Source organism: Xenopus laevis, chromosome 5L (assembly GCF_017654675.1).
Source record: "Xenopus laevis strain J_2021 chromosome 5L, Xenopus_laevis_v10.1, whole genome shotgun sequence".
Lineage (NCBI taxonomy): Eukaryota > Metazoa > Chordata > Amphibia > Anura > Pipidae > Xenopus > Xenopus laevis.
The window spans coordinates 41,827,593-41,843,532 of NC_054379.1; the positions used below are offsets into that span (position 1 = coordinate 41,827,593).

Consider the following 15,940-nt stretch of genomic DNA (forward strand, 5'->3'; position numbering starts at 1 on the left):
TTCCATAACCCTGTATTCCATTGCTAAAAAGCCACCCAACCCCCTTCTAAAAGCTTCGAAAGTGTTAATGGAGGAGGGCAGATGGTTACCAGACTGAAGGTGGCCATACACGGGCCGACAGACCGAATCGGCAGCTTATTGGCCCTTGTAAGTTGGCCAGATCTCGATCGGATGGGACTAAAAATCCTGTTGGATCGCGGCCGCATCTGTTCGTTGATGCAGTCCCGCAATCCCGTTCGTTAGGATCCGGTCCTTGTGCCCTAGGGCCCACGATCGAATCAGCCCGATATTGCCCACCTCAAGGTGGGCATATCGGAGAGAGATCCGCTCGTTTGGCGACATTGGCAAACAAGCGGATCTCTCCGTGTATGGCCACCTTAAGAAGGCTCCGGTGCAGATTTTTCGCCCAGGCCAGATAGGTGCTTTTAATACTGCATTGATCAGTATTTGTATTTAATTTGTTTCTATACACCCTTCTGGTATACAGCACTGCTTAATATATTGCCAGTTATGGGCAGTATCCCGCAGCAGGGGAAGATGGGTTTTTTTCTAACACAAAGGTTTTGCCATAAAGGCATCTGAGGGTCATGCCAGTTAATCTGCCACCCTAGGCACAGACCCTCGAGTGTCTATATGGTAAATTCCACTGCAGCTATCCAGCGACCGCCTAGCCTTGGTCGGAGACCAGTAATCTATAGAAAGGAAAGTGACATTCCCAGAGGGTCATGGGAACCTAAGTACAGGTATAGGATTTTTGGATAAGGAGACCTTCTGTAGTTTAGAACACAATTACTTAAGGTTACAATAAAACATTTAAAGATTTTTAAAATACAAATAGAATTGTTTTGTCCCCAAAAATGGATTTATGCAGCTTAGTTATCTTCAAGTGCAAGGGACTGTTTATTACTGGAAAAAACATATTTGTTTATATAGAACTAAACAGCTTTCCAATACTTATGCATAAGTTTATGCGTTTCAGGATAATAGATCCCATACCTATTGTAGAGAATGTATTTGGTCTGGTGACCATCCCTATGGTATTGAATACTAGCCAGATGATCTTCTACAAATATTCTAGTCATTATATAGAAGAAAAATGTTTATGCTCATATTTAAAATGATTTATCAATCAAAAATAAACAAGCCTGTGTAGTTTAAAGATCACATGTGCATGCAGTACAAATAAAGAAATGATTACCTACCTTTGGGAAGAATTTGTAGTACTCTGTGTTGAGTGTGAAAAAGAGCAAAGTAAAACAGAGAATATTAAAAAGAAATATTAAATAAAGTTCTGTTATCAGAACACAAATGTAAATCCATACATGGCCTAAGCAGTACGAGTATTTCACTATCAATAAAATATTACTATTTTTACAATACAGGCTGCAAAAGCGAAGGTGGAAAGAAGAAGGGACTGAAAGAAGGGATGGGACAGAGAGTAGGGAATGGGAGGGGGGTTGTAGAGAACATGCAATGAAGGCAGTATGCTCCTTGAAAGGAGATTTTGGATTAGCTCTATAGAGAGATCTGTAGATTATAATGAATATCCCTACTACAATTTGAAAAGATTATCAATCATCTTGGATTAACTTGACCTTTATAAAAACATGATGCCTTTGTATGGTTCCAAAGCACCAAGGTGACTTCAAATATCTTTATAACAGTGGAGTAGTTATAGTGGATGCCACCGCACCCAGGGCTGGCCCCCATGGGGCCCGTTGAAGATACTCCAATTAATGATGTGCGGGCCAGCCCGGGTTCAGGGCAACTTCACACACATCTTGGCGGGTGGCAGGCGGGTGTGGGTTGAGCTCTCCCCGCCTGACATCGTCAAATGCCAGCTTTTCAACTTCCGGGTTCTTCTTTTATAGCCAACACGCTCGACCCGCCTCTTTTGTGGCGTCACCGGCGGAGCGGGTGTGCGGGTATATAAAAAGAACCTGGAAGTTGGATGCGGCCTAAGAGAGGTAGGGTTAGGGTAGGGTGAAGGGTACGGTGAGGGGAAATCCCGTCCCGCACATCACTAACTCCAATGTAAGCATGGAGAGTGCCAGATCGTGTAAGGGCCATGTGACACTTTTTACTTTACTGCTTTATAAGTGAAAACATGTGGCAGCGTCTATTATCCACTATATAATACAGAGAGCAATTGTAAAATATAGCCTTATAATACACAAGAGCCATGAATATCCTGTAAATTATATCCTTGGTGATCAGTTGTAATCAATGCTCGATTATGGACTATCTTCACATGACTCACTGAAATTTGAACATTATAATAAATAATGAAGCCCCTGCTGTAAATTATAGAAGTCACTGTGGAATCCTTAGAAACATCATTAGTTATATTTGGAACTTAAAGGGGTGGTTCCCCTTTTCCATAACTTTTAGTTGTTTTATAGAATGGCTAATTCTAAGCAACTTTTCAATTGGTCTTCATTATTTTTTTTTTCTAGTGCTTGAATTATTTGCCTTCTTCTGATTCTTTCAAGCATTAACAAGGGGGGTCACTGACCCCACCTAAAAACAAATGCTCTGTAAGACTACAAATGTATTGTTATTGCTACTCTTTGTTACTGATCTTTCTATTCAGGCCCTCTACAATTCATATTCCAGCCTCTTATTCATAGCAATGCATGGTTGCTGGGGTAATTGGACTTGAACACTACAAATAATAAAAAATGAAAACCAATATTAAATTGTCTCAGAATATCACTCTCTACATCATACTAAATGTTAATTAAAAGGTGAACCACCCCTTTAATGATGTCATGTGTGTCATAGGCTCACTGAAATGTGTCTATAAAATAATGTACCCAGTTCAAAATATATAGTGAATAAAGTAGCCCTATTGTAAAATATAAGGATATTATAATTTACTGAGGAGTTTCATGACCATATAAAAACATGAGGCTGAAGGCCGAGTGTTTTTATACAGGTCATGGAACTCCAAGGTAACTTCTAATAATCTCATATTTTGCAACTGGGGCTACTTTATTTATTATAATACACAAGTTTCAGTGAGTCATGTGACAGAAATGACATCAGAACTCACCGTTTATAAGGATATCATTTACAAGATATTCAATGCTTTTGTGTATTATATAGTGAATAAAGTACCCCCTTTTGTAAAATATAGGGATATTATAAGTTACCGAGGAGTTTCATGACCATATAAAAACACGAGGCCGAAGGCCGAGTGTTTTTATACAGGTCATGGAACTCCGAGGTAACTTCTAATATCCTCATATTTTACAACTGGGGGTACTTTATTTATTATAATACACAAGTTTCAATGAGTCATGTGACAGAAATGACATCAGAACTCACCGTTTATAACTGATGACATCAGAACTCACCGTTTATAAGGATATAATTTACAGGATATTCATGGCTTTTGTGTATTATAAGGATATTAACTACATCGAAGTTCCATAACTTTAATGAAAGCAAGCAGCTTCAGTCATGGTAACATGGTGAATTCTAATATTCGTAATTTTTTCATTAATAGATAGATCATTCACATATAATATAGGGCTGTCCAGCTGGAGGCCCAAGGAAGAAATTCCGCACTGCATGAACGTTTATGGCCTCAAACCATGTACTTTGTTACATGACTGGCCCAATAAGTGGACTGGCTGGAAGTGAACATCCCAGGCATAGTAGATAGCATCTAATTCTATTTCATATAAATAAGCAAACTAAATAAAAAAGGCCATTATTTCCAGCCCTGCATAAGCCAATTAACAAAACCCAAAGCTCAAAAATGTAGGAATTGAATATTATGCCTATTTAATTTGGCTTAAAGATTTCTGTACCTCGGGAACTGCAGACATTGCTTGAGTTGTTCCACCTGCTAAACTCCACCTGTCGTTACTCCTACTTCCATTGCTAACAAAAGAAAGACATGATTAATGAAGTTACTTTTATTCTCTATTTTAGATATGCATTTCCTAGTTTCATTGAAATAGACTATGTTCAACAAATGTACCATAAATTTGGCTAAAGTTGAACATGTCTCTGCACATTTACATTTTTTATATTAAAGGGAAATGAAAGTCACAGAAAAATATGTGCAAAATGGTGCCATTTAAGTCACAGGGTTCATGTACCAGTGTACATGAACCCTACAGCGAGTTTTAGTGGTTCAGGATGAACCCCTATCTAGGCTTCTTGGAGTGACTCTATGCCTGTTGTTGCCCCTTCCAGTAATGTTATAGGACATGCACCAAAAGCACAGATTAACACTTGGAACACTGATCCCTTACTGTTGCAAGTGGCCTTCTTCTTGCCCTAGACAACTGAAATCCAAAGATGGTCACTATCAGAAATCAAAGAACCATACTAAGTTATTAGGACTCTTCCCCAATGGGACCCCCGATAATTAACCCATTGCTGACCTACCCCCCCAGGCCGAGGACCCCTGCCAATAATTTGAATGCAGTCCCAAAAAAAGGCCTGTGCATGCATAACCATACCCCCGATCCATCCCACAATACCCCATAATTCTAAACCCAGCCAATAATCCACCCAAACCACATCCACTCCCTGTGCAAGCCCTGCCCCCCTTCACAAACTGCAAATCAAACGTCATGTCTCTTGGTAGGGTTGCCACCTGGCAGGTATTTTACTGGCCTGGCCGTTAAAAATGATGGTTGATCCCAATGTTATTAATAGGGAAAAAAAGATAAATACATAGGAAGGCCGGTATTTTTTCCAGAAAAGGTGGCAGCAACCCTCCTCGAACCTCTGACAGTAATTCCCCCTGTACCCCTCAATGGTGGCCCTGTTATCAGAGGAGTATTGACAAATAAACATCACAGACATTACTTTCACTGCAACAAGGCTGCTGTATCTCCTACAGAACCTTATACTGATTGCTGAAACAGGGGGCAAGATGGTAACGTGGCACTCGCTAGAATAGTATACTGTGCAGGTGCGTTTAGGGATTATAATTATGGGGGGGTGCCTAATAAATTGTAAAACACACACACCTTTGGTCAAATCCCCATATTTGTTGTAAAACTGAGTGACTAATTTCTGTATTTACTTTTTTTGGGTTGGTGGACTTAGGGCAATGACATGTCTGCCTACATTTATGTGGTACTAAGCAACAGTCTCACTTTTCTTTACCCTTTTCCCTACACTAATTCCAGGACAATTATATTCTATGGGTTAATATAGACAAGGGTCCATCCCTGGTTTGTTTTCATGATCCCTTGAAATTGTGTAAAAAAAGAGCTTCCTACAACTAGTATTTAAAATTAGGTAAATAATAAGTAAAAATAAAAATAATAATAAAAATGTGTTGGTCGCTATACTGATAATAAGAACATGTCCAAGCGAAAAAAGGTTAACCCCCCCTTGCATTATATAACTATACCTTTCAGACACCGAAGAACTTTCTGATCCTGATTCTCCTGTATAAAGGGCTGGAATTGCAGGGATCTGTTGGAACAATGTATAAGGAAAGTGTTTAGATATAGTAAAAAAACAAAGCAAGCAGAAACATTTACTTCTACTTCACTGCTATGAATTGAGTTTTTCTGTCATTAGGTACGTTGCTTTAAGCAGCACCTCCTGCAGTTGCAGCAAAAGAGCCACCTAGTGGATAAGTTACAGACACAACCACAGACTACATGGCTCTTTAATCTGGTAGAGTTGTAATTTTCATTATTACTGGCCTTTATTTATATAGTGCCAACAGCAGAATTCACAACCCCATTCACAACACATATACACTATGTTTATTATTAGTTTAACTTTTGTTAAAACAATATTATTTGCTGTCCAGATTTGGTTACAGTTCAGGATGCTGATTGGTCGGCAGAACACTAAGCACATCTTCCAAGATTAGAAGATGCCTTAGCTGATAAAATGTACAGCATTTGAGGTTCTAAATTAATTTCCAGCCTGGTTTCCTCTTACACATGGAACAGGTTGGAACATTGTTTAAGCAAAGAATGACACTTAGTCAAACACTACTTTTAGTAGCAATTACATTTTCAAACACAGGTATGGGACATGTTATCAAGAATGCTCGGGACCTAAGGTTTTCCAGATAAAGGATCTTTCTAAAATTTAGAAATTCATACCTCAAGTCTACTAGAAAATCATTAAATAAATCCAATAGGCTGGTTTTGCTTTCAGTAAGGGTTAATTATATCTTAGTTTGGATATGACAGAGAAAAAGGAAATCATTTTAAATTTTGGATTGTTTGGTTAAAATGTCTACTGGAGACAGGCATTCTGTAGTTTTGAGCTCTCTGTAACCTGTAACTATAAAATGACTGAAATTCTTTAATTAATGTAAATTTGTAAGTTGCTTAGAATTATAGTTTCTTTCACTATGCAAAAAAACTTTTTTTGGTGGAGGAGCCCTTTAATGAAATGGAAGCAAATGTACAGTACCAGGATATCATTGGGATTTTCAGTTTTGAGTGCATGCAGTGCCAGAAAAGCCGCTTTTTTTCTTGCTTGTTTTTTATTCCTTCCACAACCTTCTGGATACGCTTGCTTGTTCACTTCTGCCACACAATAGAACCTGCCAACCCAAACAGAAAATGTTGAGCAATAATTCTTTTGTAATCAAAATACGGTCTTATTAATATTTTTGCCCCAACAATTTTCTTCTAAATATAATACCAATAGACTCCTATTAATCTTCCTTACATGACTAACCATAACACCATGTGCATAAGAATATGACAAGTAGGAACTAACTACCAAACAGTTGTCCTGGATTACACATCTATAAATTATAACTGGTGTTGTTACTTCTGAATGGTTCTTTAAACCAACCATTTATAAATTATATTTATTGCTCTTCTTTAGGCACAGGGACCCATTGGTACCCCAAATGTTGCATAGATAGAACTCTCATGGGGGCAGTACATAGTCTAAGGGGTAGATTTATCAAAGAGTGAAGTTAGAGATCTCCACAATCAACAGAGTAAAATACGCCTCTCTCCATTCATTTCTATGGGATTTTTAAAGGTGTATTTTATCAAAGGGTGATAGGGAAAGTTCATCATTTCATAAATACACCTTTAAACAGGGTCAGACTGGACTTCTGTCCAGGGCCCCACTCCGAACTCCCCTGGTGCACCAACGCACCACTGTGCATGTAGGTAATGCCCCGCCACCAAGCGTGTGCACACCGCCCCCCTGCCAGCACTGTGCCACCGAACGTATGTGCTTGTGCGCAGCATGCACTACATTTTTCATGCGGTCACGGCAGGAAGCTGCCTTAAGATTGTGGATCCGGGTCGACGGGGCCCACCGGATTTTTTTCCTGGTGTCCCGCCAGCCCTGTCTGACCCTGCCTTTAAAAAGCCCATAGAAATGAATGGAGAGAGGTGGTATTTCACTCTGCGGACTGTGGAGATCTCTAACTTCACTCTTTTATAAATCTACCCCAAAGACAGCAACATTCTCACTTACTTAGGCTCATGATCTGGTCCATAACGATCAACATCTCGGAAATTTGTGTTCCATGATTTCTTCTGGCATAATTCATTTAGAATTCCAATGTAGTTTATATGGTTCTTTACCGCAAAAAAAACCCAGACAAATATTAAAGTACTGATTCCTCTCAAGATAGGGTTATAGCACTGTATAGATTTCAGCAATAGGTAACATAAAACCTGAAGCTAGATTTGGATAGGAAGTTAGGATGATTTTGCGCATAATGTTCATGTCTGGACTGAGATTCAAAATAGGCTCTGGCATTTCTTACACAAAAGCCTGACCATCCCCCGCACAGGCCCAATATAAAGCACATGTCTATCGAAGCTAACAGCAACTCCTTTAGTATTTGCCAGAACTTCAGGATAACATGGACATGTATCCACATACCAGCCTTGTGATTCAATATAATCATAGCTGATCTGTCCAAACTGAAAATGTAATTTGCAGATGCACTTTGCAGGCAGATAAATGGTGCATGGACAAATAGAGAAGCAACAGAATCTCTTCACTTCCTGTCAGATTCAGTGTCAGATCATTGATCCAACTGATCAAACAACTGCATGTTGCAGACCACTGGTTCTGTTCCTTTACTGTTCCACAGGGTATGGACAAACGTCTAGAAATCCCAATCAGATACTTGAAAATAGAACGTTCCTAGCAGCCAAGTTATCATGGAAAATGACAGAAATTAACATTGAACACATTATTAGTGTGCGAAACACATACCGCCGTCTGACTTTCAGAGCCATTTACAGGGGGTTCAGCAGTTGCAGCGCTACATGAGAAGCAGAAAATAAAATTATGAATTCATCACTTACAGAACTAAAATGTAACAGCAAAACAGTGAAATCTTTACCCTGCCTGATATTCAGGTTCCTACTTAATTTTTTTCTTGATTCATTTTTCTTCATGCAATTTATCACTACTTTTATTTATGCATGTTTTAACCTGATCTGTAATGACCCTTAATATTAACATTCATTAACGGCCCACTTTACATTCCTGTCAATGCATTCTAGATAAAACTCATACCCAGGAACATTGCTAGGCCAGGCCGGCTGGGTGCCCTAAGCAACCCGACTGGTTTTGTCACCTCCCAACCCGTGATGTGCACTTGAATAGGCATGCGTATGCTTGAACAAGCATGCTCAAATAGACTGGCACGGTCTCTTTCACTAGAGGAGATCAAACAGCACGATAGGGGACTCGACTGGGGGGGGTAGGCAGAGATACATGCCTGGTGCCCCCCCACAGTTTTATTCCCTAGGCAAGTGCCTCTTCTGCCTACCCCTAGTTCCAGTCCTTCCTGGAAACAGATTGCCACCATGGACTTCTTAGACCTTGGACACATGAAGGGCTGTTTTTTGGGCTACTTCGACCATCGAATGGGCTACTTCGACCTTCGACTTCGGATCGAAGGATTCGAAGTAAAAATCGTTCGACTATTCGATAGTCGAAGTACTGTCTCTTTAAGAAAAAACTTCGACCCCCTAGTTCGCCATCTAAAAGCTACCGAAGTCAATGTTAGCCTATGGGGAAGGTCCCCATAGGCTTTCCTAAGTTTTTTTGGTCGAAGGATAATCGTTGGATTAAAATCCTTCGAATCGTTATTTGCGCTAAAATCCTTCGACATTCAAAGTCGAAGGATTTTAATTCCCAGTCGAATATCGAGGGTTAATTAACCCTCGATATTCTACCCTTGGTGAATCGGCCCCGAAGTGTTGGCTCTCAGCCAGTGGTTTTTGTTTTTTGCAGACTGAGAGAAGTGGATCGGCTCTGCCCCAGCTTCCTTAAAGGGGTTGTTCACCTTTCAATTAACTTTTAGTATGTTATAGCATGGCTAATTCTAAGCAACTGATCAATTGGTCCTCATTTTATCTTATTTGTACTTTTTGAATTTTTTACTTTCTTCTGACTCTCCAGCTTTCAAATGGGGGTCACTGACACCATTTAAAAAACAAATGCTCTGTAAGGCTACAAATGTATTGTTATTGCTATTTTGTAGGCCTCTCCTATTCATATTCCAATCTCTTATTAAATCAGTGCATGGTTGCTAGAGTAATTTGGACCCTAGCAACCAGATTGCCTAACTTGCAAACCGGAAAACTGCTGAATAAAAAGCTAAATAACTCAAAAACCACAAATACTGAAAAATTAAACCCAATTGCAAATTGTCTCAGAATATCACTCTCTACATCATACTAAAATTTAATGATGAACAACCCATTTAATTTGCACTGAAGTGCAGCTTCCACTTGCATGCAGGCACACACAGCAGAGCAGAGGTTGGCCCAAAAAATACAAAATCAGGCATATTCAGTCTGACTTCAGCTCCACTGCGTGTGCCTTTGTAGCATTAAAAAAATGTGCATTAGTATTTTATATGTACTGCTCTATTATTTAAATACCATCTGGAAATTATTATGGATACTTGAAATTGCTTTGTATAATTCTATTCGCTACCTATAGCATCTGTTTGCTTGTATGACCTGCAAAATATCAATAAAATCAATTGATGTAAATAAATAAATGCGCTGCAAGGTTGTATTCAGATCAGTACAACTCTGCAAGTTGATTTTTATGTTTCTCTAGTTAAAGGGACATTACACAATTTAGTTTGGATTTTCACTAGAGTACACATCTACCGGGTTTGACATACCTTCCCTGCAATGAACTTTGAACTGGGTCCAGAGAGGCGGCTGCTGTGGGTTGCTGTGCCTGTGAGAAACAGTTATTTGGTAATTACTTCTATTAGGCTGCAACATTCATAAAATAATGTTTTAAAACATGAACTTTCTAATTGTAGTTTCTGCTGATGACATAATAGTCAAAACTATTAAGCAGTCATATATGGGCCATTACTAGCCTAAAGTAATGGTAATCTAAAACTGGTTGACTGTATTTTGCTAAAGTGCTGATTTACCAAGTGGGGACAATTATGAAAAGGTGCAATAATGTGCGTCTTACTTAAAAAACGATACCCTGTCATTCAAAAAGATCTATGAACAATCCCATGATTTTATTGAATAACAAGTCCTACACTTTCATGTTGTCCTATATTTTTATTCCAGAATACTGAATCTACTAATGCTATATGTATATATTACACAAGAACCATGAATATTTTATAAATTATATATTTATAAATAGAGCTTAGTGATGTCATCAGATATAAACCATGCTTATGATTTAATTTAGGTGACATGACTCACTGAAATATGTTATCATAAGGAATAATTTACCACTGTTGTAATATATATTGAATAAAGTACCCCTTTTTGTAAAATATAAGGATATTATATAAGTAGGAGAATTTGTAAAAGTGAAAGACTTCAGGTTGCATGAAAATTCCAGATACAGGAAAAAAAATACATTTGGGTCACTTTATGGATAAGCTCACCTGGGGTGGGATTCCTTGATTTTGCAGAGCGGCCAGTCCAATTCTAGCTGCTATCTTCTCTGCTGCCTTTTTGGATTTGCCTTGTCCTTCTCCAAACATTTCATTTTGTACATACAGATGCACAGTAAACCTAAATAAGGATACACACACAATACTTATGTAATTATGCTTACGTAAAAAAACTCACACAGGTTTATATTTATATATTTAGAATATGCTAACTATTAAAAAAGTATAAAGATATTAGGAGTCACCAAGTTCCATGGCTAGTTAAAAGCACAACACCATGAGTAAAGTCTTATACCAAATTATAACAATGTTTGGAGCCTTGCAGCTGTAAACATTGCTCCTATAATATTGCCCAGCATACTTTTGCCTGAGTGCCCTTTCGGCTGCTGCCATTGTAATATATATATATATATATATATATATATATATATATATATATATATATATATATATATATATATATATATATATATATATATATATAAATGTCAAAAAAGGTCCGCACACATAGGACTTGGATAAAGAAGAAAAAGTGTAGTTTATTCAACGTTTCGGCCCAGTCACTTGAGCCGTCCTCAGGAAGTCACTTCCTGAGGACGGCTCAAGTGACTGGGCCGAAACGTTGAATAAACTACACTTTTTCTTCTTTATCCAAGTCCTATGTGTGCGGACCTTTTTTTGACATTTATATATGATTGTTTTTTGTTCCAGCACTGAGGCATCCATTTTGTGCTCTGGGTGCACCGACCCCATGTTGTTTATATATATATATATATATATATATATATATTGCAGATAAGATAATGTTGGAAATTTGCTGCTTGAGCTGTGTAACATGCAGGAATTATACTTTGAATCCTATGCATGTTTATTAGGGATTGTTTACCTTCCAACATTTTTTCCCAGTTCAGTTGTTTTCAGATAGAAAGTAATTGAAAAAAAAGTCTTTATTTCTGGTGAACTATTTTCTATTTGCCACTGTTTTTCTAATATTGAAGTTTAAATTCAAGTTAACTTTTAGTATGTTATAGAATGGCTGATTCTAAGCAACGTTTTAATTGGTCTTCATTATTTATTGTTATAGTGTTTTTATTATTTCCCTTCTTCTTCAGACTCTTTCCAGCCTTCCAATGGGGGTCACTGACCCCATCTAAAAAACAAATGTAAGGCTACACATTTATTGTTATTGCTACTTTTTATTACTCATCTTTCTATTCAGGCCTCTCCTATTCATATTACAGTCTCTTTTCAAATCAGTGCATGGTTGCTAGGGTAATTTGTACCCTAACAACTAAATGGCTAACATTATAAACTAGAGAGCTGCTGAATAGAAAAAATAAATAGCCAATTGCAGAGTGTCAGAATATCACTCTCTACATCAAACTAAAAAAGTTAATTTTAAAAGGTAAACCCCTTTAAGGGCAGAGATACATGCTCAGATTCAGGGAGATTTACTCGGCCAGCGATAAATCGCCTCTTCTTTGAGGTGACTAATCTCCCCCGAATACCATCCCGCGGGCGATTTAGATTCTAGCCGGCGGGATGACACTCGGATGGCTTCGTTTTCCAAAGTGAGGAAACTTCGGGCGACAATGGAAAATAAAGTGCACAGATTGCCGTCGATTTACATTCTAGCTGGTGGGAGGCAGCGGGAGGCCCAGCAACTAATCTCCCCTAATCTGAGCGTGTGTCTCTGCCCTAAAAGTTCATTTTCTGATGCAGCTCTGGGGAGGAGTGGGAGGGGAGTCTCTGACTGTTCTAAATTGATACATTTAGTTGATACATTTCTTATCTTTGTCCCTGCTGAGCAGAATCCCTGCGTTTCATTAAAAACAACTGTTAAAATGGATATAAAATGGATACAATAGTTGCTAATATTCCACAGAGGCAGCTGAGAAATGTATCTACTAAATGAAACAACTTGTAACAATAGTTACAATTATATGTAATAGTTCAGAATCTGCACCTGGATTACTGAGCTGCCAGACTGAAATACCAGGGACAGGAACATTATTAACCTTTAGACTTCAATTTTGGAAAAACCTGAAACCAACAGAAAAAAAGTGTTTGGAAGGTGAACAACCAGTTTAACAAGTAATATTTCTGGGCCACGCCCCTTCTTCAGAAACAATAGCTGAATATCCTGCAAGTGAAATCCCTGCATATTTACGGAGAGTCCAGGCAGTGTTTACAGGTTTCTGAATGCATGACCCATGCCAATTGCAAAAGATATGAGAAAGATAACCAAGCTGTACAGATTCGGTCATGCAGTTTGGTTGATTTTAAACTTCAGGGCATGTGAACAAACAAACCTAGATGGGCATGGGGTATTGGCACGTGAGTGATGTTTTTGGAACATCCATGGAGCTACTTATCACTACAGTTTTACTCAGCTGGCCGTTGTGCCATTGCCATTGAGGAAACAAAGGGTGACATTGAATCTGAAGATGAAATTAAAGGAGAATGAAAGCTCCAATCGACGAGGGGTTCCAAATGTTAGGGCATCCCCCAAGGATTGTAATGACTCACCTGATACCCCAGGGCAGTGCTCCTGTTAGCAGAAAGCTGCACCAGGGCACTAGCGAGCAATCCTCTTCCTTCCTTCTCTCTTCACACAGCGTTTATGTGAAGTAGGGTTAAAAGCCGGACTTTAACAACAAAGGCAGCTTTTTTTGCTGTGGATCAATTGCTTGCTTGCTAGTGCCCCGCACGATGCAGTATTCTGCAAACAGGAGCACCGGCTTGTACTAGCGGGCAGGTCCGGACTGAGAATTAAAATAGGCCCTGGCCTCTCAGGTACACAGAGGCCCAATCAGCCCACATAGAGGCCCAAACAGCCCACTAAGGGTAAGGACACACTGGACGATTTGTCGCCAACGTTTTTAAAAAGCAAATCGCCTGCTAGCGGGTAAGGCATTACAAACTTTTGGGGGCAGATTTAACATTTGGCACCCCATGTCGATTGGTGCTTTCATTCTCCTTTAATTTCATCTTCAGCTCCATTGATGGGAGCATTTGTTCTCCTTTAGGGTCAGGCCACATTGGGCGTTTTGGGGAGATTTGATTCGTTTTGCGAAGTCACCCAAAGTTGCCTCACGTGTGATTAGCGCCGGCGTTTTTTCATTTTAGCCGGCAAAGAGTGAGGGAAGGCGTTTGGGGAGATTGGTCACCACAAAAACGAGGCAATTAGTCGCCAAGCGACCAAATCTCCCCAAAACACCCAGTGTGGCCTGACCCTTAAGGGAAAAATCATCTAGGATAAAGAAGTGCACAAAAGACAGGTTAGGAAAGATAAAACAAGAGCAAAATTGACAACAAAAGAGCTGGGAAAACAACAACAAAGGTCAAATTAGAAAATGGCCAGGAGTGGAAACAGAAGGAACACACAAATCCCTGATCAGTGGCATAAAATTAATGCGCTGGGCCCCCCCCACCAAAAAATTATTCGGAGAGGCCCACCGCTCATAGTTGCTCCCATCTGTATTTATTTTAAAGCTATAGAGGAGGGCCCTGCCCCTGTGACCACGGGGTCTGCTTTCTTAATTGCATTGCTAAGATTGCTAGATAGACAGACAGATAGATGGATTAAGGGTACAAAAATCCATAATAAAATTCATAAAAAACATAACTGAAAAACCATACCAGGGATCATGAGGTGGTCCTGTCTGGGAAATCAGTCTGAATTCCGGTATCAGCTTTTTTTTTGCACAAAACACATTAAACTCCACTTTGGGATCCATGGAAAGTTCTGCAATTATTATTTAATAACAATCACCTTTAAAAACAAATAGGTGACACACATTTAGATATCATATATCTAGATTATATAGCTGGATGTTATGTGACCATTCAGAAAATAATTGAATTCACATTACATTATGCTTTTTCACTGGAAGCAGCAATAAATATAAGGGCTATGGCACACTGGGTGACAATGATGGGAAAGCTATAGGACACATAATCCACATAAACTGTCAAACCACATAAAGGATCTGGGATGAATTTACATACTGTATATTTGCATTGTTAGGCTAGGGCTACAGGGGGCCAAAATCCGCTATCTGATTCATGCAGTAGCCTCCTCTCTTTTCCGCATTCAGAAGTATTGAATCGAAAGCAGCACAAACAGACTTTGGTGGATTTTAGCTCAAAATGCAGAAACTTCCGATTGAATACTTCTGAATGCAGAAAAGAGAGGAGGCTACTGCCTGTGATAGGGCTGAAATCAGCCATTGTATTTCAGATAGTGGATTTCCATATTTACATCAGAAATTCATCACTTCTAATGCAAGAAAGCGCAATTGCACTCTCTGTACTATTGGTGCCCCCCCCCGGACCCCATCTGGCACAGAAAAGGTAAGCACTGGGGGGCCAGCATTGCAGGGGCCATCTCAGGGGGCTCCTGTCATAAAATTGCTGCTGGCCAGTAGAGGATATTAAATGAGGAGAACAGAAAGGCCATATGAGTAGCGCTGTATGCGGTAGTTACAAAAAACGAGTGCATTGAAACAGAGATACCATATGGTAAACGCTGGCTCCAAGGAAGAATTAAGCACAGGTAGCCGCTTCAGAGGCCCCATTGATATCTCCAACCTTATCTTTTATATTGTTAAAAATGTAAACTATATAACCAACCTTATGGGCCTATAGTCATTGCTGACAAGCATTCCACCTACAAATAAAAGCAGGGTGAAACAGAGCTTTGTAGTTCTACACCTTTAAATTCACTTTCCATTCTGCACTTCCCATGTTTCCCTCCCTCCTCCTCATCTAATTGTGTAGCCAGTGCATGGGCAGGAACACCAGGTCCTCTATTTTGGCACATAAACAAGATTTTGGGATGATGCAAAGCTTGCCTTATTAATAGTGTTTTACAAAATGGTACCTGCCTGCTTGCTGTGATTATGAATTCCAAGACTAAAAAAAACAAGATATAAATAGTAAGTGAAGTTTATTTTGCTTGACTAACACCATAAAATAGGATTTGGAATTATTTCTTAAAGGATAAGTAAACCTTTAAAATAAGTGAATGTAAAATCGATGAGGGTACTATTCTAAGCA

The 15,940-nt window shown here is 39.1% G+C and overlaps 1 protein-coding gene across 4 annotated transcripts in view; it reads right to left on the reverse strand.

The window, feature by feature from the left end:
- Positions 1–15,940, reverse strand: part of pkr2.L (double-stranded RNA activated protein kinase 2 L homeolog) — a 75,260-nt gene that overhangs the window by 56,721 nt on the left and 2,599 nt on the right. For 3 of the 4 annotated variants that reach the window (XM_041562690.1, XM_041562692.1, XM_018262934.2), the window contains exons 2-10: positions 14,522–14,627; positions 10,871–11,000; positions 10,130–10,188; positions 8,197–8,245; positions 7,444–7,547; positions 6,412–6,544; positions 5,384–5,448; positions 3,819–3,891; positions 1,203–1,225 (exon numbers count right to left, since the gene is read on the reverse strand). In XM_041562690.1, the coding sequence (XP_041418624.1) occupies positions 1,203–1,225; positions 3,819–3,891; positions 5,384–5,448; positions 6,412–6,544; positions 7,444–7,547; positions 8,197–8,245; positions 10,130–10,188; positions 10,871–11,000; positions 14,522–14,619 (734 nt within the window). In that variant the 5' untranslated portion in view covers positions 14,620–14,627. Of the gene's footprint in view, positions 1–1,202; positions 1,226–3,818; positions 3,892–5,383; positions 5,449–6,411; positions 6,545–7,443; positions 7,548–8,196; positions 8,246–10,129; positions 10,189–10,870; positions 11,001–14,521; positions 14,655–15,940 lie in introns of all 4 variants that reach the window. The other variant, XM_018262932.2, reaches the window with a different exon arrangement.